The sequence below is a fragment of the Humulus lupulus genome, chromosome X (assembly GCF_963169125.1).
Source record: "Humulus lupulus chromosome X, drHumLupu1.1, whole genome shotgun sequence".
Classification (NCBI taxonomy): domain Eukaryota; kingdom Viridiplantae; phylum Streptophyta; class Magnoliopsida; order Rosales; family Cannabaceae; genus Humulus; species Humulus lupulus.
The window spans coordinates 5,284,105-5,310,955 of NC_084802.1; the positions used below are offsets into that span (position 1 = coordinate 5,284,105).

Sequence of the window (26,851 nt, forward strand, 5' to 3'; positions counted from 1 at the left end):
ATTTCAATTCTCACTTTTCAGATATTGAATTAAAACCAATAATCATGCAACAGATGGCCAATCAATTACAAGCATTAAACATAAGAACAATAGATAACCATAAATTCAAAGATTCATAGAAATTGCATTGAAGACGAATAGAATATCCAGTGACTACATTAAAATACTCTAAATACGAATTTAGTTCATAATATTAAACTTCATCATCCAATTTAAAATTCAAAAACATAAAAATAAACACAAACGAAATAAATGCGGATTCTTCTCTGTTTCTTTCTCTTTGCCTTCAGAATGCCTCCTTCCACTTTTCCTTTCAGATCTTCTTTTTATAAAAATCCAAAAACCTACGAATTTCCATGAAAATTTCCAAAAATGCCCTCGTGCCGATATATCGCCCAAGACAGGCGATATATCGCCTGGCGAATTTTCTCGATGAAAACGCGAGTTTCTGATGTCGTTTTTGCAAAAACAAAATTTGGAATTCCTCCTTATGCCGATATATCGCCTGTACAACATTTCCACATATTGGCCAATATTCGGCTACTAAAACCAACATTTATCCAAATTCTCGAACAAATCAGAATTATAACGACAAACTGCACAAGTTCACCAAACAGATTAAATAGAAACTTTCTCTTGAGAAAAACAACCAAATCAATATGAAAATGTTATTAATAAGCGTATATTTTATACGCTTAGCAGGTTGAGAATAGATCCAATTGTACACTACTTGGTCTTTCTTCATTTTAATGAGTTGTACTCAATACAAAAAAAAAACCATAAGAATTCCATTCATGGTATTGGTTCACTAATAACTTAAAATTAAGAAAACAAATGATAATAAAGCCCCTTAATAAATTAAAACTAATAATATTTGCCCTCCAAATAATATTTTCTAGTTATATCGCTGAGAATTAGTTATTCTATTATAATGCACAATTCATTAAAATTCTTGCACAAAGAAGTTATATCTTCCAAAATTATACCTAACGACGAGTGTTACAACTTTCTTGTTTATAATATTACAAACTCGAAGACGCCCATCTTCATAATAAGCGAGTGATATCTGCTTGCATATCAGCAAATCCTAACACACCGCCAAAATTTCTGCTACATGAGATTTAAGAGTCAAGCTGAGAATGATAATAAGTTTTCGCGCGCAGGTGTCATTTTAACCAAATGCAAATATCACAACACAATTTTTTTTGTCAATGTTTGGTCACAATAAACATATATATTTTAGTAACTATAACTCAATTTGTAAAGAGTTGATCCGAAGTTTATATCCCCTACTTAAAATGACTATATATGTCCACTTTTTTTTAGCAATTTGGGACAACAATTATGAATTTTACAGAAATTGTTTATAGTATTATTTCGAATCCCTTTGACTTATTAAGAAAATCTACGCAATATAATAAGCGGTTATAAAATATTGAGGGAAACTACTTAATTTATTACTTATGGGAGAGATAAATATATATATATATATATATATTATTTATAGTTCAATCACTTTTAGTTAGACAAGAAAATCTATGTAGTATATCATATATATAGTGATCGATTAAAAGATTACTATTTGGAAGTAGTCAATGAACGAACAACTTCACGTAATAATCAGCTAATTTGGATTTATTTACAAATTCTAAATTAATTAATTTGATGAATTTTCGTGGAAAGATTTTTAAGGTAACAGGTCAGCTATAATTCAAGAGATCTACAGTGTAAGCCTGACTTCATGATGTTATGTCTTCGATTTTATTTTTATTTTTTTTCACTATTTTTTAAGTAATAAGGAATGATGTACACATACATCATTGACGATCCTAAAATAAATAAAACTAATAATTGAAATAATATATAATTAGCAATTACTCGAAAAAAGTAACAAATAATTAATTCTTGGGGGAACAAGCTAACTTAAATAACGATTAATAGACGTAAAGGTGATTTTGAAATGTTATCTAAAAAAATTGGCTTATATTCTTTTCGTCATGTTTTAGTAATTAAGACTTAGAAAGCTTGATCGATCTTCACACTGAAATTTGAGTATTGATGCATTATAAGGGTTCTAAATAAAAAATATCTCATACTATGTACATATTACTATTTTATGTTAGTGATCCCTTAATTCTAAAAATATCCCTAACATAACTTCTCTTTCTCTCTTTTTATGATATTGTCTTCTCTCAATGCAGTTCGATGTGCCTCGATGGACCTTGACTTGTCTCGATGCCTTTAGGAAATAGGCACCTCGACAAGGCTCGATATACCTCGATAGGTCCTTCTGCCTTCACTTAGATAGGCCACCGCGACAGAATTCAATATACCTCGATGGACCTCAATAGGTCATTCTACCTTTACGTAGAATTACCACCTCGACAGGTTTCAATATGACTCGATGGACCTCGATAGGTCTTTTTTCCATTACTTAGATAGACCACCTCGATAGGAATCGATGTACCTTGATAGGATTTGATAGATTTACCTCGGTGTACCTCGATTAAGCTCGATAGAACTTGCTGTTAATATTAATTTTTAGATGATTTTTTTTCCATTACATATTAGACTGTTTTCATATTTGTTGCATACAATGGTGTTTGGGAATTGGAAGATAAGGATTTGATTTTTCAGAGATGCTAAAAATCAAGTGCTACATTTGGAGAAGGGTGTGACATACGAGCAATTGCTTGATATTTTTTACGAAGAGCTTGAAGTGGATAAATGTGTGTACGACTTAAAACTTGAAGTCCCGTACACATGCCTCTCACAACCCTTCAAACCCACCGTTATGAAAAATAGTAGGCATGTTCGTGCATTCATCGAGATAGCATCAAAATCTATAGATAAAATGATTTCTTTGTGTGTAACCTTGGTTAAGAAGAATTGTTTAGTAAATGTATTGGCCTCTTCCGGTGTTAATAAATAAGTTCGATTTGAGAAGAATATTTCTCTCCCATGTCCTGGTATCAAGGAATCTCGAAGTGAGATTGAGACAATTGTTCCAGAGACAAATTCTCAGATTATTGTCCATGATGAAATCCTTGTTAGAGATCCGCCTATGTTCATGAGACAGCGTAGTACGATCCTATGACTACGATTCTTATGTTAATGACGATCATGTTGTTGATGCACTTGATGTTAATGGACTTGATAATAGGGCAGATTTGTCTACGCAAAGTTCAAATGTTATGCATGTACAAGTAGTAGAGGAAGAGCATGGCAAAAGACAAGGTCGACAAGCACCTATCACCTACAGTAGTCGTCCTGGTAGAACTGAAAATAAAATAACCTTGTTCCAACATTCCAATCTCTTTAGCCATGTTGAACAACCTTGATCCCTGGTCATATGATGTGTGAACAACCAAAACCCTAGTTTGCATTGTGCCTAGCTTGTAAAGATCGGTCTTGATTTGATGGTCATAGGCCGAGGGTGAATGACACTCCAACATCTACTTCTCCTAAGGCATCAATCAAATAAGGAATGATCCCCTCTCCGTATTCATTGGCAATGTAGATGGGCATCAATTCAAAGCTTTGTTTAGGCAGAACAAAAATTAATAATTGTGCTCAAGTTAGTTAGGATCCAGATACAAGTGCTCGCACCACTTAATGTCACATTTTCTTTTCTTTCTTTGGTAGTTGGTTTCCAAAAAATTGAATTTTATGAAACTTTGTGTTAGAATGTTTGACATATTTAATTTCATGTAATTGTTTTCTCTACTTGTCTCTTAAATTGTTGGTTTTCTTTTTTATAATTTTATTATTCTTACCATTAGTTTATCCGAGCAAAAATTAAGGCACTAGAAAAAGGAAGAACAAGCCACAATTACAATTAATATGTTCATCAAAATCTGCTTGTTTTATATTGTTATATATTATGTAAAAATATTGATTTCTGAATAATTCGGTCTAATATTTCTTCTTTAAATATCTCTAATGGTGCAACACTAAATTACTATACAATATCACAAATTAATACTTTTTTTCAGTTATCTTTTTTACAGATTATTTAAAAATTATTACAAGACATGTCAAATTTCTAATTGCACCAAACCCAAATCTTAAAGAAGAAACAATTAATCTCTGGTACTGTCATGGGAGTGTGAGAATTTGCATGTATATCAGAGTTATATCTACACGTAACATGATTTATACGAATAAAAACTCCTACCATTTTAAATTGAGGTAGAGTTCCATCATTACTAGCATAATATACACAATCTAAGAGTTGTGATTCTCCCTCAAGTCTTGATCTGGGCCAGTGACCTCTACAGCTGAGACTACAACAGTCTCTTGATAAGTTGTTTGTGTACCATTTGGGTCTGGAGAAGACGATCCTGGCTCCCTAAACACAAAGCTTGAATTTGTATGGACTGAGAACCCTGAAGGACTTGGCGGGCAGTTGGTGTTCGGCGATGACATGTCAATGACGCTTCTTTCTCCGACTTCATTCTTTCTAAAAGTGTGCGAGCTGAGGTCCTTTTCGTCAAATGTTCTAAAAATGGCCGCAATTCTCCTCCAAACTGATGGTTCTGCATCGGAGTTCATCAAGAGATTCCTTTGCTCGTAGAGGAACATGACAGCATATATGACAAGCGCCAACGATGAAGCCACACCTGCGATGAGAAAGAGTCCCCAAAAGCTTTCCAGCCCAAGACTGTTGGATGAGAACTTGTTGTTGGGGTCTACACAGTTAGTGTCTTTCTTGAACCACAATTCTTCTATAGCCTTCATTTTCTTTCCTTCAGTCACTTCCAATATTGCCCTCGAAATATCTTGAACAAGAGGCGAGCCTTTCGGAAAAGCCTGGGATATACATGTTGAGAATAATCATATATGAGTTTATATACGAGACAAATGAATACATATGTTGGTAATAAAGAAATAGAGGTCTTACAAAAGCAAAGCCGTCAGCTTTGAATGTTGGTTCAACCATGGTAAACTTGGAGCAATATTTTGCCATAAAAAGTTTCATGTAAGGTGTTTCATCAAAAGCAGCAGCAATCCCATTGTTTTTACTCCCATTTGCAAAGAGTTGGTATAAGTCTTCTGGAGTGTCATAGATCACAAATTGGTGATCTTCAAACCCCATTTGTTTCAATATTCCTTCTATAAAAGAACCCCGTTGAAAGCCAACTTTCTCCTTGTTCTTCAGGAGCTGGTTCACATCAGTGATGGTTGGTTGGAGTTGTTGGACTGTTAAAAGCGAGGTCAAACTAGCTGTGTAACTTTGGGTGAGTATGAGTACTACAAAGCACCATATAATCACTACAAATCTTGCCAAGTTACTCACAACTCTTTCCTCTGTAAATTTATTTTAAAAAAAACAAAGCACAACAAAAAGAACATGTTAAGTCCTTTGTAAAAAAAAGGTTATGTTCAACTTGTTCAAATAATCACAAGGAACTTACTATGTGCAAAAACCATGGTTGAAAAAGAGTACCAAAAGCTTGTTCCAATTTGATGATATGGAGGGCCACGAAAGTCCTCATTTATTCGGTGTTCAAGAACCCATACTACAAACCCAACAAAAATGAAAAAACAACCACTTGTTACCCAAAGATCCCAAGTCAAAGGCTTCAAGAATGCCCAAGCATTGCCACTTCTATCATCCTTGATTGGTACTATCATGTACACACCAGACTCAGTATATGGCAATGTAAAGTCCACATACAAGGACCTATTTGCTCTAATGGTTATGTCCCCAACTGCAGCATCCAGTTTCTGCCAAATATGAGCCATTAAAATGCTGAGTAAAAACACTTCAAAAGGCAACAAAGAAGAAGCTATCTTTAAGGACAATTCTCAAAGAAGAAAACTCTCTCTATTTCTCACTAAGAATGATTTCAAGTTTCAACAACCAACACGAGACTCAGAACATTTATTCTCCTTATATAACATTAAGATAAAAAACAACCCGTCTTTATCTAACTTCAACCAACTTTATCCAAGAAAGAAAACTGTTAATTGAATCAACTTCCAACAAAAAAAATCCATACTTGTTTATATTTAACAGTAATGTACTAAGATAAAAAGGCAACAAAAGTAAGAAACATAAAAAGTTTAAAGCTTTTACCCCATCAAACACTTGGTAGACAAAGTCGTTGTATGTGCCAGCCCTACTGCCATCGGCATTAGCAAAGGGAACATACTCGTACGAAACAGAGTAAGGCAGTGCTTCCAAAACGGCCTTGAAAACATCGATACTGTAACCTGTAACAGAATCATTTGAGAAAGGAAATGTCACATTCACAAACTCCCTAAATCCATGTTTAACCGGGACCCCAATTCGCAACTTCTTCCCATTCGTCGGGATCTGCCACCCCTTAGGAGCTGAGGTCGAGTCACCAGGCCATATTATAGGCGCCAAACTGGTATTCAAAGCAGAGTATTTGGTCTTATCTCCCGAACCCAACGTTCTCTCGAGTCCATTCTCAAGCGTCCAAAACCCAACCTTTCTTTCACCACTTCCATTCACGTTGATGATCTCAATAGTCGAAGTTTGCAGCTGCCCATTAACGAGTTTAAACTCACCCGAAAGCCCTTTAAACGTCATCTTCGATAACGCTTGAACAAGTTCCGGACCAGTCTGAGACACCCCAAACGATCCCAAATCAGTAGAGTTGTTATCACTCGAAACATTCACCCTTTTGAAGCTAAAGTTCGATGCTTTCCCAATCTCCTCAACTGCCTTGGCCAATCCGAAAACGGCGTCGTAAGCCCAAAGCCCAAAAGTCACCAAAGGAGGGTTAACAATGGTGGGATTTTCACGTTGAAATTTTTTTCTCCAGCGAACCGCAAAATTCTGAAGCTCCTTCGTTTTAGGGACATGGGTTTTCAACCCCAAAACTCCTTGCATCGAATCGAGAACAGTTGAATTGGCTGAGCCCAGAAAATCAGCAACCCCATCAGTCATTATCCAAACATAACCATCAGCCATCATACCAATCTTCTCGGCCATGGCAAAGATTCGGTACCCAAGAGCCGGCAACATATGAAGGACGAAGACCCTTGTCTGCATTGTCATGAGCTTGTAGAGCTCGGCGGAAATGTGGTCGTCTGTGGCGGTCGGAGGGATCACACTCCGGTACGGTACTTGGGCATCGACGTCTTGTAAAGCATCGGTCAAGTAAGGAATGATTCCCTCGCCGTACTCGTTGTCGACATAGATGGGCACTACTTCTCTCCATCCGAAAGCTTTGACGACGGCAGCTATGGCTTCCACCTGAGACGAGTCGTTTGCGGCTACTCGGAAGAAGTATGGGCTTCGGAGAGAAGTGAGAGATGGGCTTTTCGCGGAGAATGTTATGATGGGCACTTGGGCTTTGTCACCGAGTTCGATTACGAAGTGGGTCTGCATTGATGTTTCTGGGCCTAGAATGGCTTCGACTTTAACATTTTTTATTAGATCCAAAGCTGTTTCAATAAAAAAAAAATAATTAATACGAAGAATTTAAAATTTCACGTAAACTTTAATATATGATAAATGATATATGAATTTAAAATTTCAAGTAAAATAGTTTCAATAGGAAAATGATATGATAACAAAAATTAACTTATTAAATCCAAAGCTGTTTTGAGAAAATAATAATAATAAGAATATAATTAAACTATTTTAATTAATAAATGCGTTTATTTATTTAATTTTTTTTTCTCTTCTTGGTTTGAGAATCGTGACCGTTAACTTTGTGTATATAATTATATGTATATATATATATATATATATTTTTTTTACTTAAATAATCTACAATATCTTAAGTAGTTATATGTGGTTAAGTGCATGTTGGCTTTTATAAGGTTTTTTTTACAACTTTTGTCAATATTTGGATAAGTTTTAAAAGTGATTTATTGGAGGGCTGTTAAGAAAGCATATATCCACCTAGTTCTCTATATAAAAATTAAAAAGAAAAAAGTATATATTTTGAAATATATTTCAAATCTTATTCTTGTATTATCAAAGCAAAAACAATTATAATTTTATTTTATAATGTTGTAATATATCATTTTTCTCATATGAGATGGCCATAATATTATTATTAGAAAATAGTCAAACAATTTTACATACTAATTAATGATTCTTCAAATTACACAAAAAAATCATCTTCTACAAATTTAATGAAATTTTATTACATTTAGACTATATATAAATATATCTAAAAATAAAATCCAAAAGAGAAAATAATATTTCAAAAAAAATATAATCTAATTTTAGAAAAAAATTATCCTATCAAATTTTATACTTTTTATGAATGGACAAGGAATAATCGTGAAAAGCCAAACATATCTTTGAATTGCTTATATATTGTTTTGAAGTATTCAAATTTCTTTAATCTTCTTAGCATATTTTTAATAAATAAGAAAATCACAAACACAGGTGGACTTAATTCAGGACTTTATATTATAGAAAAATCAAGATATCAATTATTTCAAATAAATATCAATATTAATTTTCTAACACATCATTTTCAGTAAAAACATAAATAAAAATATGGGGAATTCTCTTATGGGGCTTCACTTTAAGCCCTACCGGTAGGGCTCTCAGTGTTTACAACCCGTGAACAGTTTTCGGCGCAATTTTTTTTTATGACCATATATATTGTAGCTATTTAGAGTATCCTGCAAATTTTCAGAAAATTCTGAATAATTTACAGTACCGAAAACTAAGTTCAAACATGTTGTTGCACTCGTGACTAATTTTTTTTATGCACGTGGAAAGCAACATGTTTGAACCTAGTTTTCGGTACTATAAACTATTCAAAAAATTTTGAAAATTTACAGGATGCTCTAAATGCTACAATATATACGGTCATAAAAAAAGTCGCGCCGAAAATTATTCACGAATTGAGAAACACTGAAAGCCCTATCGATAGGGCTTAAAAGTGAATCTCGTGCAGAATAATTATTCATCAAAATATTATATGTGGATGGATATAATATTTTTATATATTGTTCAAAAGTCAAAGTCAATGTAACGTGATACTATTGTAACCGTGTAGATATAAGTAAGCCAGATCGATTCTTCCATCCTGGCATGGAATATGAAGTCCATATTCTTAGTCCAATAATAAGTACATTCTCATCCTCTATTACGGCTAAGTAAGACTATAAGTATAACAGGTGTGTTATTCAAATTTGACTTCTAAATTTTAATCTATATATATATACACACACACTTATATACAAGAAAAGGACTTTGAATACTTGGATATATTTATATACGATTTGGCTATATATATATATAAGTTGGGAGAGTTGAGAAACAATTTAAGTTAGGGGTGTTCACATATGATTTTTTTAGCCTTTATGATGAGATACAATTATCAATTGGATGTTGAATTTTTATAATCGATCTAATAAAATTAATTTATCTTAACCAATTCAATCATTGAATTAGATCGGTTTTATTCATTGAATGTGTCTCCTTGTTTTTTTTTATTGGATTTTTTCATATATCATCTAATAATCGATCTGATCCAATTTGGATCTTCAAAATTCGATCCGATCTAATCATAATTGGATATCAAAATTTTTGGCAGTCGGTTGTATCGGTCGTTCTTATAGAATTTGATGATTTTTGCACACCCCTAATCTATCTAATCTTATTAAAAAAATATATACTAAGAGATACATCTAGTGTCTAACACCATATGAAAGTGACATACCGCTAATCCAATATGAGGGGACCACACAATTTAATTTATTAATTAATATTAAGTATTATTAATCAATCGTGAGAAGCTACCTCATGTAGTGTTATATAACCCACATTAAGGTGACAAATAGCAATACCTCTAATCTAGGCGAAAAAATGCAATAAAAATAATACTAATAATTAGTTAAACTACAATATTTTATAGGGTGGGTGGTATGTACATGAGTATGTGTGTACATATAATTGTTAATTTAAACTTTTTATATTCATTATTTTTATAGAATGAAGCATTATGTATTTTTTTAGTTTAATTATTTACCATATTCCATGCTTCTAGAAATTAATAATTAGTATGTTTTTGAATCTCTACTCACTTACACAAACACCCATATATATATTAATAAATACATAGACATAAGAATAAGACATACAGAAAAACACTTTTTGGGTAATATCTACACTTTTTGTGTAAAAAGATGACGAAGTAGTTGTTTCATTCATATATATATATATATATATATATATATATAATTAGATAACCGATATACCGCTATATACAATTTATTATCAGAGAGAACAAGCATATACACAATTTAATTTGACAGAATCAAATGCTTTAACTCAGTCGAATTTACTATGCAGGAAAACTAGGTCTTTATTATATATATATATATATATAACATTATATAATATGTATGAAAAGACAAAAAGGGTATTGAGGAGAGAAGTGAGTGACCTGAAGCAGCGGCTTCAACGACGTCGGATTTGGAGTTCCTAGTGTGGAGACGAAGTCTGGTTGTGAAGGCAGGATTGGAGGTGTAGAAATCAGAAAGAGCCATATTGATGCAGCTCAGCCCCATCTTCCCAAAATCAGTCTCCAAGTTCAGAATCACCCCAACTTTCACTCCTATTATTTTCCCACCATTACTACTTTTTTGGGCCAACGACATACTCGGGAAATTACAAAGCAAGAACAACAAGGACACAGAAAAAACGACAATCGCTGGGATGTCGTTCTTCCTCATCATCTTCTTTGTTTGTTTGGAATACTGTTTTGAGTTTTTGAGTACTTGAAAAAATAAAAGTAGGTTTTGGTTTGATTCGGAAATGAGAATCAGACAACTCTAAACTTATTCATACATATATATATTGCTTATATTTATAGTAATAATATTAATTATTTCTGAAAATTCTATAGGCTGCCATGTTTGATATATATAATATTTAGTGCTGACAATATTATTCTCTCTAATACGCGACCCAAACTTGTATACGTACGTAGCTATTATATATATATATTGTAATTATTTGTATATGTATTTATGAGTTTTGATCGTTTACCTTGACCAAATCAAAGTAAATTTGTTTGTATCGATATATTGAAATATGCCAATTTCTTAACAGACTAAAAACAGTGAGGATCTGGACCATATATATGTGTATACATATATATCACAACTTTTTTTACATGTTCTCGCTTTAACCCTTATCGGCTCATCTCTTAGTATTTTTTTTTATCGGTAAATAATTTTCGGTGCGATTTTTTGTTATGATCGTGGATATTGTAGCTATTTAGTACATCCTACAAATTTTCAGAAAATTCTGAATAAATTACATTATTGAAAACTGGGTTCAAATATGTTGCTTTCCACGTGTATAAAAAAAATGAATCACACTTGCAATAACATATTTAAATTTAATTTTCGGTACTGTAAACTATTTAAAATTTTATGAAAATTTTCATATGCTGTGAATAACTTCAATATAATATATATTGTCATACAAACAAAATGAAGCCCAAAACTATTTACAACCTAAAAACAGTAAAAGCGAATCGGTAGGATTTAAAGTAAATTTCAAACATTCTCATATATATATATATATATATTTATATAATTCCACCATGCAAATTTCGGCTGCATTGAAGTCTAGTCTTGATTTCTCTTCTACTATTCAAGTGTTGATCGTTAATCACAAGTTAAACAGTTTATATTTTATATGGATGTTTTTTTAATATAAATTATTAAAATTTAGTCTTTTACTTTTATTACTTTCGTCTTTTTCAATGGTTCATAAAAAATAAAAATAAAATATTCTATTAGCTGTGTTCCATTTTAGTTAAATATTTATGTTAGTTATATTAGTTTTTCTTGCTATGTTTTTTTATTTTATTTTTTATTTTGCTAATAGTTATAAATATAGTTGTGTAAGAATCGGTATAAACGACACATTTACATACTTGACATGACAACTATGATCTATTTCTTAGTTCAATATCCTTCCACACTAGAATCAATGAAGTAGTCTTCCTAACATTTTCGAGAGGCCTACGCCCCCATATTTGATTATACAAAATATATATACTATTACTAATATAATAATAGAGAGTCACTACAATGCATCTTATTTTTTTTGCAATATCGGTACATTTTTTTTAAATTTTTGGCACCTGAATAGATATATTCCTAAAAAAATTTATATGACGATGTACATTATAGCTATTTAGAACATCCTATAAATTTTCAAGAAATTCCGAATAAATTATGGTACTGAAAACAAGGTCTAAATTGTCTATTGCACTCATGCATGTTTTTTTGTGTACGCGTGTAAACTTTGACAGTTTGAACCATGTTTTTGGCTTTGTAAACTATTAAGAATTTCTTGAAAATTTGCAAGATATTCTAAATATACCGTCATATAATTTTTTTTTTATTATATCTATTATTGACGCGGTTCTTCGCCAACAGGTAATTAAGAAAAGAAAAGAAAGGGATTAGTGCTAATGTTGAACCATAACAGATATATGATCTTGGAAAAGTGAAATGGTGACTCAAGACACATTTTTTAAGTGGTTCGAAGGTTAAAATCTTTCTACTCCACTAGTCAGTATTATTGCTATATACTGGATATTTGATTACAGGGTATTTCTTACAAGAGATAATCCAACCCTTATTAACTCTCAGGGTCTCCATATTTATAGGAGAAGGCACCTGGGAGTTGGTAAAAAGGTCATCCCGTGTCCTTCTTACCTATTGTATCAACTCTGTGACATTCATGATTAATTCCTAAACCTGACACATAAGTGTGGTCAAATCAATAGGTAAGGAGATAATGGGCCGCACAGCCCAACCCAGTAGTGGGTGTCTGAATACGCACGTTCCTGCTGCGTGTCCGAGAAGTCAGGGGCATATCAGACACGTGATGTCTTATATATGCACGTTTACCTTGCGTGTGTTGACTTTACAAAGGGTCACAGTCTTCAGGTCCAGCTCGTACCACGATCTGGATACCTAACTCGACCTTTGGCCTTCAGAGTCCGGACTCAGTTCTTAGGCAAGCTTGGCAAACCCTTGGGTTATCTCGATCTAAGGAGGTACGACCTTATGATGGAAGCTTCGGTTTTGGGGATGTCCACGAGATAATCATGATTAGGCCGCGACTCGACTCGCTAATCAGCCCGTGGGAAAATCAGGGCGTACATCTACCCCCAAGCCCCTGCTCGTGGTATACCACGTCGTATAAGGCCACAGTAGGGGCTTTTATGCTTCCCCATGAACTCTTCACATTCCATCTCATACGCAGGCGCCTGATACGTGGAACATCGTGGTTGGTGATGGTACGTCTTACGAGAACCGCATTTAATGGCCTAGCCTATACCCAGCCGTCGTTTCGTATTTCGAGTGGAGGGCCTCAGACCCCTCATCAGGGCCATCCAACAGCCGTCTATACGTGACCCTTCACGTATATAAAAGGGGTGGCCACCCCACGCATGGGCCACCCTTTCATTTGAAATTTCTCAGAACTTCTTTCCTTCTTCTCTCTTCATCTCAGAAGAAAAAGGAACCCTCCTTTCTGCGACCGCCATTCTCAGTGTTCAAGAAGCTTAGGCGTGAGGATTCCCTCGAATCTTTGGAGAAAGCAACTCCTACGAAGCTCCAACCTAGGCGACACCTTTATTCACCTCCCAACCAAACACTGTAAGTCTCCTGACCATGCGTGTTTTGAAAATATTTTTCACTGTAGCTTAGGTAAATATTTACTGTAGCCACATGCAAGGGTTTACTGGTTTTTGTGGGTATGAAGGGTGAAAGCCCTTTAGGTTAGGGTATTTTTTGCTGTAGGAAATCGTTTAGGAGTATGGTTTATAGGATGCATTTTCTGGGGAAAATTTCTGGGTAGGAGTTTTGGACTTTTGGGTGCAAAACCGGGTAGCTTAGGGGACACGCTTCACAGGCGGTTTTGCAATCTTTGCCTACTGAAACTTTCCCCCCAAGACAAATTCTATCCTGACCCTCCTGACACACGAATTCCGAGTAATCGGGGATCTGTTGGGAGCACAGACGCGTGTTCATTGAACCGCGTGGTCCCACTCTCCACGGGTTGGGCTTACCTCAGCTCGTGCAAATAACATTTGATTTTTCCTCACGCTTGGGTCGCCTTTTCTAAAATATTTTCTTTTGTTCGTTAGGCGACCAGATGGCACTGAAGAGGAGCGCGCCAAAGAAGACTGTCGGCAGCTCGGCCTCTCAGCAAGACAAAGGAAAGGCGGTGATGCCGGATTCCCCAATCCCCAACTTTGGGCCGGCCGTGGAGCAGGAGATCGAGGTCGCTCCTGATGCCTTCTTTGAGGCGGAGAGGATCGTCTCAAAGGTCACCGACCTGGCGAAGATCAACAAAATCTTTCTCTCCCACAACATCGCCCTGGGGAGAACATCTGTGGTTGCCCGAACCCCCGCGGAAGGCGAGCGGAGCTGCGCGCCACTCGACGAGGTATTCGCGGCCTAGAGCGGCGAGCATTTCAAGGCGGGGGGGGGGGGGGGCATTCCTCCCGCTGGACCAGTATTTCGCGGACTTCCTCAATTATGTGAGGTTGGCACCATTTCAGCTCCCCCCCAACTCTTATCGGTTGTTGGCGAGGTTGAGATATTTATTTTTGAAGCACGAGTGGGAGGTCCCCACTTCAGCGGACATTTTGTACTTCTTCTGCCTCAAGGCTAGCCCGGATCAGCGGGGGCGAGGCGATGGGTTTTATTACTTGACCCGATTTCCCAACACGGCTACGGTCATCGAGCTGCCCAGCCACCCCAACGACTTTAAGGATCAATTCTTCATGTCGACGGGGTTCAGAAATTGCGAGCTCCACTACTTCAATCGTCCTCGTAAGTGTTTTTTTATCCTTAGCTCGTAAGTTAAGTGTCGTTTTAGCTCCTTCCGTATCTCTTTCTGACTTAGATTAATTCTGCAGCCATCTTCGCGAGGACAGAGAAATCTGTGACCCTCGGGGCCCAATACGAGACACTGGCGGGCCTGCCCCCCAGTGAGAAAGATTACCGCGTGCTCGTAATAGACGAGACGATGGTAGCCTGCAAGCTGATTTTCCCAAATCAGACTTTGAACCTCAGGAGGCCCCGGGGGCTTCCCCCAGCTCACGACACCAGACCCATCACCGTGGAGGAGGTCGCGGGAGACGAAGATGAGGAGGATGAGGGCGACGAAGCTCCCCTCGCGAGGAATAGGAAGCGGGCTTTGGAGGTCACCGAGAGGACGAGCGAGGAGAGGATCCAATCCAGAGCAGCCGCGGGTCCTTCTAGCCAAGGTAACCCTTACATGTTTAGGAGTCTAGATAGGGCCACAGCAGACCCCCGGTTGGCTAGGTTCAACCCTAGGCAGCTCGTCCATCGTCACCGAAGTGATCCGGACCTGAACACAACCCTGCTCCACTGTGTCGACCGGCTCATGCTGGACTACCAAGATAGCCGGCCTAGGGGTACCGTAGTAGTAGATAACACCCTAGCCTTTAGGTCAATCCTATTCGAGGAGTATGGGACCAACCTTCGGTCATGGCCATCACTCCAGAGGGGCGCCGTAGCTCCGGGGCTTAAGCAATATGTAGAAGAATCTAGCCCGGAACCGGAGTCGGATCCAGAAATTTCACCAGCTCGGGAGATAATCGACTTAGATTCTCCTGCGGGAGCTCCGGAGCCGATGGTCGTAACCATAGGTTCTTCTAGCCCGGGGGGTAGGATCCCTTTTAGTATACATATACTTTAATTTCTCTTTTTTCCCCCTTGTTTTTGTTTGTGTGATTGCTAACTTGTACTAATCATGTCTTTACTTTGACAGAAAAGATGTCTCAGCCCGAGGAAAGCCTGCGAGGTGCGTTCTTTGGGGGGAACCCCCCAGCAGGGGCCGCTAGGCCAAAAATGAAGAGGCTCCGGACGTCCAAGCACGCCGCCGGGACCCCCACCAAGTCTCCTGCAAAGGAGAAGGAGCAAGCCCCAGCTGCTCAGGTCGTGGGAGCGGTCCCTCCTGCTGCAGGGGGAAGCAACATGCCTCCACCTCCTCCGCGAGCTCCGGCCACCGCCCGGGACGCAGGAACGGAGCTCGGGACCTCGGTGAGTGTGCCCTCCGAGGTACGCATCCCAGTCAATCCCCAGGACCTGGAGAAGATCCCAGAGGCCTTCCGGGGAACGGTGTATGAGTCGGCAAACTACGTCGTCAGCCATATATACAAGTTCAACGAGAAGGAGCTCTAGGCCATCGAGACAATGAGCCCGGTGGGCGTGCTGGAGTCTTCACTGGGCATGACCCTAACGGTAAGCTGACTTTACCCCTTTATGGCTTTTAAAAGTACACCTTGCCCTGTTTTTTCTTTCTTCTCTTTTTTCTAAGGCAATTGTCTTTTCACCTTCGCAGAGCGCCGTTGCCCTTCACCGGAGCATCGCCAGGACCAAAACTCAGCTTGAGGACATGAGGAGCGAGCACCAGACTAGCCTGCAGGCGGCTAAGGATGCCTTGGCAGCCTCGCAGGTCGAGTTGGAAAAAACCCGCTCGAAGGTCCAAGAGCTCGAGACCTCCCTCGCCACCTCGCGGACAGACCTAGATGCCGCGAAGGCTGAGGCTCAGGCCGCCCTAGAGGCCGAGCGGACAACTTCGGAAAAGTCCCTGGAAGACCTGTTCTACCATTGTTGGGCCTACAATCCAAACGCTGACTTCTCCTTCCTGTCAGCGAGCCTCTGGGAACGCTTGCTGGTGAAGTTCCAAGCTCGCCTTGATAAAGAAGCGCCCTCCGAGGCCGGGGAAGGCTCTGGCGTAGCCGAGCAAGGTGAGACGGCGACCTCCAAGGGGCCACCTGGCAGAGCCTAGGGCGTTTCTTCTCTTGTGCCCTTCATTATTTTTTAATATTTTTTGTGTAACCTTTGCATGAGGTGCTTCCACCTCGAGACAATTTGATTTAACGTTTTTAATTGATCCTCTTTCTTTCCCTTACGCATTTTGGTTACAATTTTTTGAAAAACTTAGTTCGCATTAACTTTTACCCATATCTCAAGCTCTTTAGGAAGAACAACGATCAATAAATTTAAATCAACTTCTAAGTTTTGTGACCCGGTTATGACCAGGAACTTACTTTGAAAACTTAGTTCGCGTTAAATTTTACCCATATCTCGAGCTCTTTAGGAAGAACAACGATCAATAGATTTAAATCAACTTCTAAGTTTTATAACCCGGTTATGACCAGGAACTTATTTTGAAAACTTAGTTCGCGTTAACTTTTACCCATATCTCGAGCTCTTTAGGAAGAACAACGATCAATAGATTTAAATCAACTTCTAAGTTTTATGACCCGGTTATGACCAGGAACTTATTTTGAAAACTTAGTTCGCATTACCTTTTACCCATATCTCGAGCTCTTTAGGAAGAACAACGATCAATAGATTTAAATCAACTTCTAAGTTTTATGACCCGGTTATGACCAGGAACTTATTTTGAAAACTTAGTTCATGTTAACTTTTATCCATATCTCGAGCTCTTTAGGAAGAACAATGATCAATAGATTTAAATCAACTTCTAAGTTTTGTGACCCGGTTATGACCAGGAACTTACTTTGAAAACTTAGTTCGCGTTAACTTTTACCCATATCTCGAGCTCTTTAGGAAGAACAACGATCAATATATTTAAATCAACTTCTAAGTTTTATGACCCGGTTATGACCAGGAACTTATTTGAAAACTTAGTTCGCGTTAACTTTTATCCATATCTCGAGCTCTTTAGGAAGAACAACGATCAATAGATTTAAATCAACTTCTAAGTTTTATGACCCGGTTATGACCAAGAACTTATTTTGAAAACTTAGTTCGCGTTAACTTTTATCCATATCTCGAGCTCTTTAGGAAGAACAAGGATCAATAGATTTAAATCAACTTCTAAGTTTTGTGACCCGGTTATGACCAGGAACTTATTTTGAAAACTTAGTTCGCGTTAACTTTTACCCATATCTCGAGCTCTTTAGGAAGAACAACGATCAATAGATTTAAATCAACTTCTAAGTTTTATGACCCGGTTATGACCAGGATAGGACTTAGTTAGCATTTAATCCTTATCAATATCTCGCGTTTTTTAAGAAAAAACAACGGTCAATCGATATGAATCAACTTCTAAGTCATTAAGGAGACCTGGTTATATCCAGGTACCATATATCCCCCAAGTAACTGGGAAAGGGCCTTTCGTGGTTACTTTAGATTACACTTGCAAACATGTACAAAAGCTGATCTTCATTAATACATAAAAAATGGCCTTTCAGGCCTTACAAGTGAATCATTGATAATATTTCTTTAAGTGGATGGCGTTCCAAGTCCGCAGGACCCCCCCTCCATCAAGCCGAGCTAACTTATAAGTTCCCTCATTAATGATTTCGATGACCTGGTACGGTCCTTCCCAGTTTGGTCCCAAGACTCCGTCTTTGGGATCTTTCCCGGCCAAGAAAACTCTCCTTAGGACCAAGTCGCCAACGCTAAAGGCACGCTTTTTGACTTTGGTGTTGAAGTAGCGAGTGATTTTCTGCTGATAATGGGCGAGCTGGAGTTGCGAATCTTCTCGCCTTTCATCAACTAGGTCAAGGGAATTTCACAGTAGCTCATGGTTGTGGTCCAGGTCGTAAGACTGGACCCTATGCGAAAGCACTTTAACCTCCACGGGGAGGACTTCCTCACTTCCAAAGGTTAGGGAAAAAGAAGTATGACCCGTAGGAGTCCGATGCGAGGTCCGGTATGCCCATAGGACCTGGGGGAGCTGTTCTGGCCAGACCCCCTTCGCTTCATCTAATCTCTTCTTGAGGCTCTCCTTTAAAGTCTTGTTGACAGCCTCGACCTGGCCATTCGCCTGAGGATAGGCCACGGAGGAGAAACTTTTCACAATTCCGTACCTTTCACAAAACTCAGTGAACAAGTCGATGTCGAACTGAGTACCATTGTCGGAGACAATCTTCTTGGGCAGGCCGAATTGACAGATAATTCTTTTAACCACGAAGTCAATCACTTTTTTTGGACGTTATTGTTGCCAAAGGTTCTGCCTCAGCCCACTTCGTAAAGTAGTCGATGGCTACCACGGCGTAACGGACTCCGCCCTTTCCAGTGGGGAGGGCGCCAACCAAGTCTATCCCCCAAACGGCAAACGGCCATGGGGACGAGATCATCTTTAGCTCAACTGGAGGGGCTCGGGCAACTGCGGCGAATCGCTGGCACTTGTCGCACTTCTTCACGTGTGAGATCGAGTCTTTGGACAGAGTTGGCCAGTAATACCCCTGCCTCAGGACCTTTAAGGCCAAGCTCTGCCCCCCAGTGTGGTCTCCGCAAAACCCTCGTGCACCTCCTGCATGATGGCCTTTACTTCATCTAGAAGAACACATCGTAGGAGAGGCAGGGAGTGCCCACGCCGGTATAACACCCCATCTACTATCCTATACCTGGGAGCTTGATAGAGTACTCGCCGTGCATCATTACGCCCTTCAGACAGCTTTCCTTTGACGAGATACTCAAGGATGGGGGTCATCCAGGTCGGCCTGACATCGATCATCTCGACCTCCGTCCTGACATCTACTATGCTTTGTTTCTCCAAGAACTCTATTGGCACTAACCCCAAGGTCTCCGTTTCCCCAGAGGTGGCGAGCTTGGCGAGAGCGTCTGCGTTAGCGTTCTGCTCCCGAGGTATCTGTTCGATCGAGCCTCGCTCAAACACGGATAACTCAGATTTTACCTTTTCCAGATAGGCGGCCATCTTGGGTCCCCGTGCCTGATATTCGCCCAGAGCCTGATTTACCACGAACTGGGAGTCACTGAAGCACTGGACGGAGCTCGCCTTCATTTCCTGGGCTATCCTCAGCCCGACCAGCAAAGCTTCGTATTCGGCCTCGTTGTTGGAGGCTTTAAATCTGAACCTCAGCGCCGAGTGGAATCTATGTCCCTCGGGGGATATCAAAATGATTCCAGCTCCGGAGCCGTTCTCGTTGGACGAACCATCTACAAAGATCCTCCACGACGCCTGGGGTGGGGTGATTTGGTGTGAGTCTTCTGCGGGATCCTCCTGGAATCCCGTGCATTCTGCCATAAAATCGGCCAGGGCCTGACTTTTTATAGCAGTCCGCGGAGTGTACAAAATCTAGAACTGACTGAGTTCGATTGCCCATTTTAACAAACGTCCCGATGCTTCAGGTTTTTGCAAAACCTGCCTTAAAGGTTGATCGGTCATGAAGTGTATCGAGTGGGATTGGAAGCACGGCCTAAGCTTTCGCGAGGCCGTGATAAGGCAGAACGCCAATTTCTCCATCAACGGGTACCGAGATTCAGCCCCGAGAAGTCTCTTGCTGATGTAGTAGACTGGTCTCTGAACTCGGTCTTCTTCTCGTACCAACACGGCACTAGCTGTATCCCCGGTGACAGCCAGGTAGAGAAAAAGAGGCTCTCCTGCTTTGGGTTGGGATAATACAGGTGGCTCGCCCAGATGTGCCTTCAGGTCGAGGAATGCACTTTCTCACTCTTCTGTCCATTCAAACACTTATCGGTGGACTTGGAAATAAACCGATTGAGGGCTGCCACTCTTCCTGTCAGGCCTTGGACATCTTTTCGCGACCTGGGCGAGGGAAGCTCGAGCAGTGACCTGATCTTGTCGGGGTTTGCCTCGACTCCTTGGGTATTGACTATGAAGCCCAAGAACTTTCCGGACGCGACTCCGAAAGTGCACTTCTGCGGATTAAGTCTCATGCCATACTCCCGTAGTATCCTAAAACATTATTCCAGGTCGGAAACATGGTTATCGGCAGTCTTTGACTTGACTAGCATGTCATCAACGTAAACTTCCATGTTTTTCCTGATCTGGCTTGCGAACATTCTGTTTACTAACCTTTGGTAGGTAGCTCCGGCGTTCTTCAGCCCGAACGGCATGACCTTGTAACAATAGACGTTAGTCAGGGTCATGAAGCTGGTGTGTTCCTGGTCTGCCGGATTCATGGCGATCTGATTGTAGCCTGAGTATGCGTCCATAAAGGACATGAGCTCGTGCCCCGCCGTGGCATCTACCAGCTGGTCAATCCTTGGCAGTGGAAAACAATCCTTGGGGCAGGCTTTATTCAGGTCGGAGAAGTCTATGCAGGTCCGCCATTTTCCGTTGGGCTTCGGGACCAGCACGGGGTTGGCGACCCATATTGGAAATTTGGCCTCACGGATAAAGCCGGATTTCTTGAGCCAGGCCACCTCTTCCTTCAAGGCTTCAGCCCGAGCTGTTCCTAGGCGTCTTTGCTTCTGGGACTTGGCGGGAACGTTTTTATCTAGATGAAGTGTATGCATGTTGACACTCGGGCTGATTCCCACCATGTCCTCATGGGACCAGGCAAACACGTCCAGGTTATCCCGCAGAAATTTAGTCAGCTCCGCCTTCCTCTTGGTACAGAGGTTTTTCCCGAACTTGACCGTCCGTGATGGGTTCTGCGGATCAATGTTCACTTCCTCGAGCTCCTCAATCGCATGGAGCTCGGATCTATCCTCGCCTATTCGGGGGTCAATATCCTCACTTAAGACGACATTTTCCCCTTCGGCGCTTTGAGGTTTTTCAATCTCAGGATTAGCTAAGGGTTCCTGATATTCCTCTCCACCACCTTGAATGGCCATTGCCAGCTGCCCGGGTTTAGATTTTCCCTTCATAGAAATGTTGTAGCATTCCCTGGCAGCGAGCTGATCGCCATGAACAGTGCATATTCCCGTGGAAGTAGGGAATTTCATCGCGAGGTGGAGAATGGAAGTGACGGCCTCAAACATCATGAGCGTAGGTCGCCCCAAGATCGCGTTGTATGCAGCGGAGCAGTCGATGACCACGAATTCGAGGAGCTTGGAGATTTTCTGTGATCCTTCTCCTAGGGTGATCACCAGCTCGATTGTCCCTATTGATGTTGATCCCTCTCCCGAAAAACCATACAGCATCATGGAGGTCGCCTTCAACTCAGCGACGGTTAAACCCATCTTTTCTAACGTGGATCGGAACAGGAGGTTAACCGAGCTCCCGTTGTCGATTAGCACCATCCTCACTCTCCGATTGGCGAGCTAAACTGCCATGACCAAAGGGTCATTGTGAGGGAATTGGACATGGCCCGCATCTTCCTCCGTAAAAATGATCGGTTATCTCTCCAACCGCTGTTGTTTTGACTGGCACTGCTCCGGGACGAACTCTACTCCGTTATGAGCCTTTAGTTCGTTCAAGTATCTCTTCCGGGCACCCCTACTCGTGCCGGCCATGTGCGGACCCCCAGAGATGGTGGATATCTTTCCTCCAACTACGGGAGGAGGGACGTCCTGATCTACCTGAGGCCCGGGCTGACTGGCCGGGACTTCTGGAGCAGGACAACTTGCTGGAACCCTGTTCCGCGCGTATTGAGCCAAGGGGCCGGCTCGGATGAGAGTCTGGATCTCATATTTTAAATGCCTACAATCGTCGGTATTGTGGCCAACATCGTTATGAAAACGGCAAAACTTGGAGGTGTCTCTCTTCCCCTTATGGTGCTTTAATGGTTCCGGCCTCTTCCAGGGGACTCGAGTAGAGTTGGCTAGGAAGATGTTCTCCTTAGACTGGGTGAGCTCTGTATAAGTCGCGAAGACGGGCTTGAATTTGTCTACAGACTTATTCTTCTTTTGGCCGTGCTAACCGTTTTCGCCATTCCCCTTTCTCTTGCCTCCACCGGGCTGGTTGTTCTGTGAGACGTTTTGGGTCGCTACCACGACCTCCGTCCCCACTTGAGCGGTCTGTTCGGGGACCTGGCTGGTTCCCGCAGCTGAGGCTTCGGCTTCCTCCAAGTTTATCCATTCTTGGGCCCTGTTAAGGAATTCACTAACCGAGCTGACTCCCTTCCTTTGTATATCCTTCCAGAGATCTCCTCCGAAGAAGATTCCAGTTCTCATGGCCATGAGCCTGGAACTATCATCCGCGTCTCTGGCTCGAGCAGCGACGTTCGCAAATCTGCTCAGGTAGGTCTTCAGAGTCTCACCGGGCTGCTGCCTCACGTTAGCTAGGGAGTTGGCCTGAACACGGGCGGCCTGGGAGGCTCGGAATGCCCTTTTGAAATCTGCCGAGAAAGTCTTCCAGGAGCTGATTGACTGGCTTTTACTTTGCTTGAACCACTGCCTGGCAGGTCCAGTCAGTGTGGAAGGAAATATTAAACATCTCAGCTCGGGGCCAATGTTGTGGGCCATCATTAGGGTGTTGAACATCCCTAGATGGTCCGATGGGTCTCCGTCCCCATTGAACTTTGACAAGTGCGGCATACGGTAACCAGATGGGTACGTCGTTGCTGCTATACTGGGGGCGAAGAGTTCCATCTCGTCCCCTGAATCATATTCATCTTTTTCTTTATCTGACAGGAGTTTCCTCATCAGCTCCTCCATCTGAGTCAGGCGCTCGAGGGTTTGGTCCTGATGTCCGTGGTTATTCCGGGGCTGTTCAACAGCTCCGGGCCCATTGTGCACATTTGGTGGGTTATTGCCCCTCCTATCTTGAGATAGGTTATTTGGGACATTCCCCCCGTTACGTACTTCGGACAGGGCCCCCTCTGAGCGAGCGTGGCCATCTCCTCCTGCTGGTTCCCCCCTATGAGAGTTAAGGCGATCTCGAAGGTCGCCCCCCTGGGTGGTTTGATGATTTTGTGCCAAACTCAAACGCTGACGCAGGTCTCCCCCGGAGAGATCACTCCGGTGACTGCCGGTCCATTGGCTCCTGCTAGATAGGCTTGGAGTCCGCCTTTGGTGGTGAGGATTTGGGCTTTCCCTTGGCGCCCTGCTACGCCAGGAAGGTCCAGCTGATGGCGGGTTTCTCCGACTACTCCCATAGGCTGGGATATCTCGGACGGGCCGAGGAGGAGGATGCCTGACTGGAGAGGCGATCCTAGTTCCGTCAGGACGGATCAAATTTGGTGTGGGCCTTTCGGTCATGCCAACCTGCTGGTCCCGCGCTTGGCGATCTGGACGAGGCGCAAGACGGTTGTTGGGGACGGGCTAATGCTGCGAGCCCTCCCCGGATCTCCTTCAGGAATTACCTCGAGCTCCCCTGGGCGCTCTCGAGGATGGTTGGGAGCTAGGTGTCGACGTCCTGACCGAACGGCTGTATTGCTGTTGCCTGGCTCCAGGCACTTCTTCAAAGCTTGCCTCTCGATGGTGTGATGAGGGAGTGGAGTTGGATGTCGAAAGTCTGTCCGAGCGGCTATGCTTGGACCGATTACCCCGGCGAGACTTAGGAGCCTCGCCTTGCCTCTCTCCGACGTTAGCGTCGGTTGTGAGAGGGGGTAGTCGGGCCAGCACATCCTTGATCTGCTGGCTCCTTAGCTGAGCGTTCTCCATCTCCACCGCCATGTAATAACACGGGTTTGGATTAGGTGGCCGGGGGGCCGAACTTCCGGTGTCATCTTGGCCCACCGGCTGCTTTCCTGGCCGCTGCTGGGTCTCAAGAACTTGTTCACCAGGGGTGGCAGTATGATGAGCCTCCTGCCCATCATGCTGCTCTGTCTCGTTACCGTGCCTGGATCGAGTAGTCACCATAGTTGGATGTTTGCGACAGCACTAACCAAACTTGCTCTCAATGAAAGCACCAAACTGTTGATGCGGTTCTTCGCCAACAGGTAATTAAGAAAAGAAAAGAAAGGGATTAGTGCTAATGTTGAACCGTAACAGATATATGATCTTGGAAAAGTGAAATGGTGACTCAAGACACGTTTTTTAAGTGGTTCGAAGGTTAAAATCATTCTACTCCACTAGTCAGTATTATTACTATATACTGGATATTTGATTACAGGGTATTTCTTACAAGAGATAATCCAACCCTTATTAACTCCCAGGATCTCCATATTTATAGGAGAAGGCACTTGGGAGTTGGTAAGAAGGTCATCCCGTGACCTTCTTACCTATCGTATCAACTCTGTGACATTCATGATTAATTCATAAACCTGACACATAAGTGTGGTCAAATCAATAGGTAAGGAGATAATGGGCCGCACGGCCCAACCCAGTCGTGGGTGTCTGAATACGCACGTTCCTGCTGCGTGTCCGAGAAGTCAGGGGCATATCAGACACGTGATGTCTGATATATGCATGTTTACCTTGCGTGTGTTGACTTTACAAAGGGTCATAGTCTTCAGGTCCAGCTCGTACCACGATCTGGATACCTAACTCGACCTTTGGCCTTTAGAGTCCGGACTCAGTTCTTAGGCAAACTTGGCGAACCCTTGGGTTATCTCGATCTAAGGAGGTACGACCTTATGACGGAAGCTCCGGTTTTGGGGATATCCACGAGATAATCATGATTAGGTCGCGGCTCGGCTCGCTAATCACATCTATCAAGGTGTTAAAAATAGAAAAATAATGCACAAATGTTGCAAAAAAAAGAATACATTGTAGTCGTTGCCTATAATAATATTACTAATTAATAAGTAAAATAAAAGGTTTTTTTTAATCAATCTACAAAAGAAAATCAAAGGGCAATAAGAAAAAAAATATTATTATCAGAGCCGAAGCAATTATAGTTAAATAACTATTTCATCATGTGTTAATTAATTAGCTAATCATTACACAAGTTTGAATAATAATTATTAAAATAAAAGAGCAGATAACACAAAGTAAATATTGAAATATCTTAGCAGAAACCAAAACGAAAATCAAAGATTAAAACCATTACATTCACAGAAAAATAAATAAATAAATAAGGTTGAGAATAGATTACTTGCTAAGCAAGTGATATCGACATTATTGATCCAATTGTACACTACTTTGTTTTTCTTCATTTTTTTCTTTGTTGATTTCCCAAAATTCAACCATTTTTTTTACATGTCGAGCAATAAATTAACTTGTGAACTATTCTCCATCTCATCACATGATTAAGCAATAATTTTATTGAGTTGAACTCAATACAAAATCAAGCAATAATTTTATCGAGATACAAAAGTCTATGTATGGGTTTATGACGAAAAAAATAAATTTTGTGTTAATGTGTGTGGTCATAAGCATATATATTTTAGTAACTACTCTTAGAAAAGAGGTGGTCCCAATATATTTTCTTACTTAGAAAAACTAAGTCAACTCTTTTTTTACACATTGTTTTTAGCAATTTGGGACGACATTAGTGAATAAACCTATAACTTGTTTATAATAATACTATTTCGAATCCCTTTGACATAAGAAATTCTGTTTATGAAATATTAAGGAAACTACTTAATTTATTAGTTAAGAAGGAGGTAATGAGACATCAATTTTTTTTTAATTATATATAGGGTATGAAGACGGTATTGCTATATTTTTTTGTCACTGGTGTTGACATAAGTTGGTTTCGGTATTTAGATAATTATAAATTCTAATTTTTATTATGACAATGTATATTGTAGTCATTTAGAACATCACACAAAGTTTCAAGAAATTTCGAATAATTTATGGTACCGAAAACAAAATTTAAATAGTTTGTTTCACTCGTGTACTAAAAAACAGACACGAGTGGAAAATTCAATTGTTTAAACTTTGTTTTCGACACTTAAATTATTCAGAATTTCTTGAAAATTTGTGGAAAATTTTAAATGACTACATACATTGTGATTATAGTGAAAAATTAGAATTTATAACTATTCACATGCCAAAACTAACTTTATAGATCACTGTCAACACCGAAATTTTACTATTATAAGTATTTATAGATCATTCTCTTTGAGATTGACAAGAAAATCTATGTAGTGCATCATATATATTCCAAATAAAGATTACTATTGGGAATTAGTCAATAAACGAACATTCACGTAATAATCGGCTAGACTAGTGGACCCAAATTTCTTATTATCAAGAACAAATAAGAGAAAACTTTTCAAAGAGTATTAACACCAAATTAATTTAGATGATCGAATTT

At 40.5% G+C, this 26,851-nt stretch overlaps 1 protein-coding gene across 1 annotated transcript; it reads right to left on the bottom strand.

Annotated features, from left to right (window-relative positions):
- Nucleotides 1–3,967: 3,967 nt before the first annotated feature.
- On the bottom strand, nt 3,968–10,783 carry LOC133804256 (glutamate receptor 2.7-like). The gene is made up of 5 exons (XM_062242402.1): nt 10,395–10,783; nt 6,083–7,422; nt 5,418–5,730; nt 4,904–5,310; nt 3,968–4,812 (listed from the first exon to the last, which is right to left on the bottom strand). The coding sequence occupies exons 1-5, from the start codon at nt 10,684–10,686 to the stop codon at nt 4,228–4,230; spliced, it is 2,937 nt and encodes a 978-aa protein (XP_062098386.1). The 5' UTR covers nt 10,687–10,783; the 3' UTR covers nt 3,968–4,227.
- Between the last annotated feature and the right edge of the window lie 16,068 nt (nt 10,784–26,851).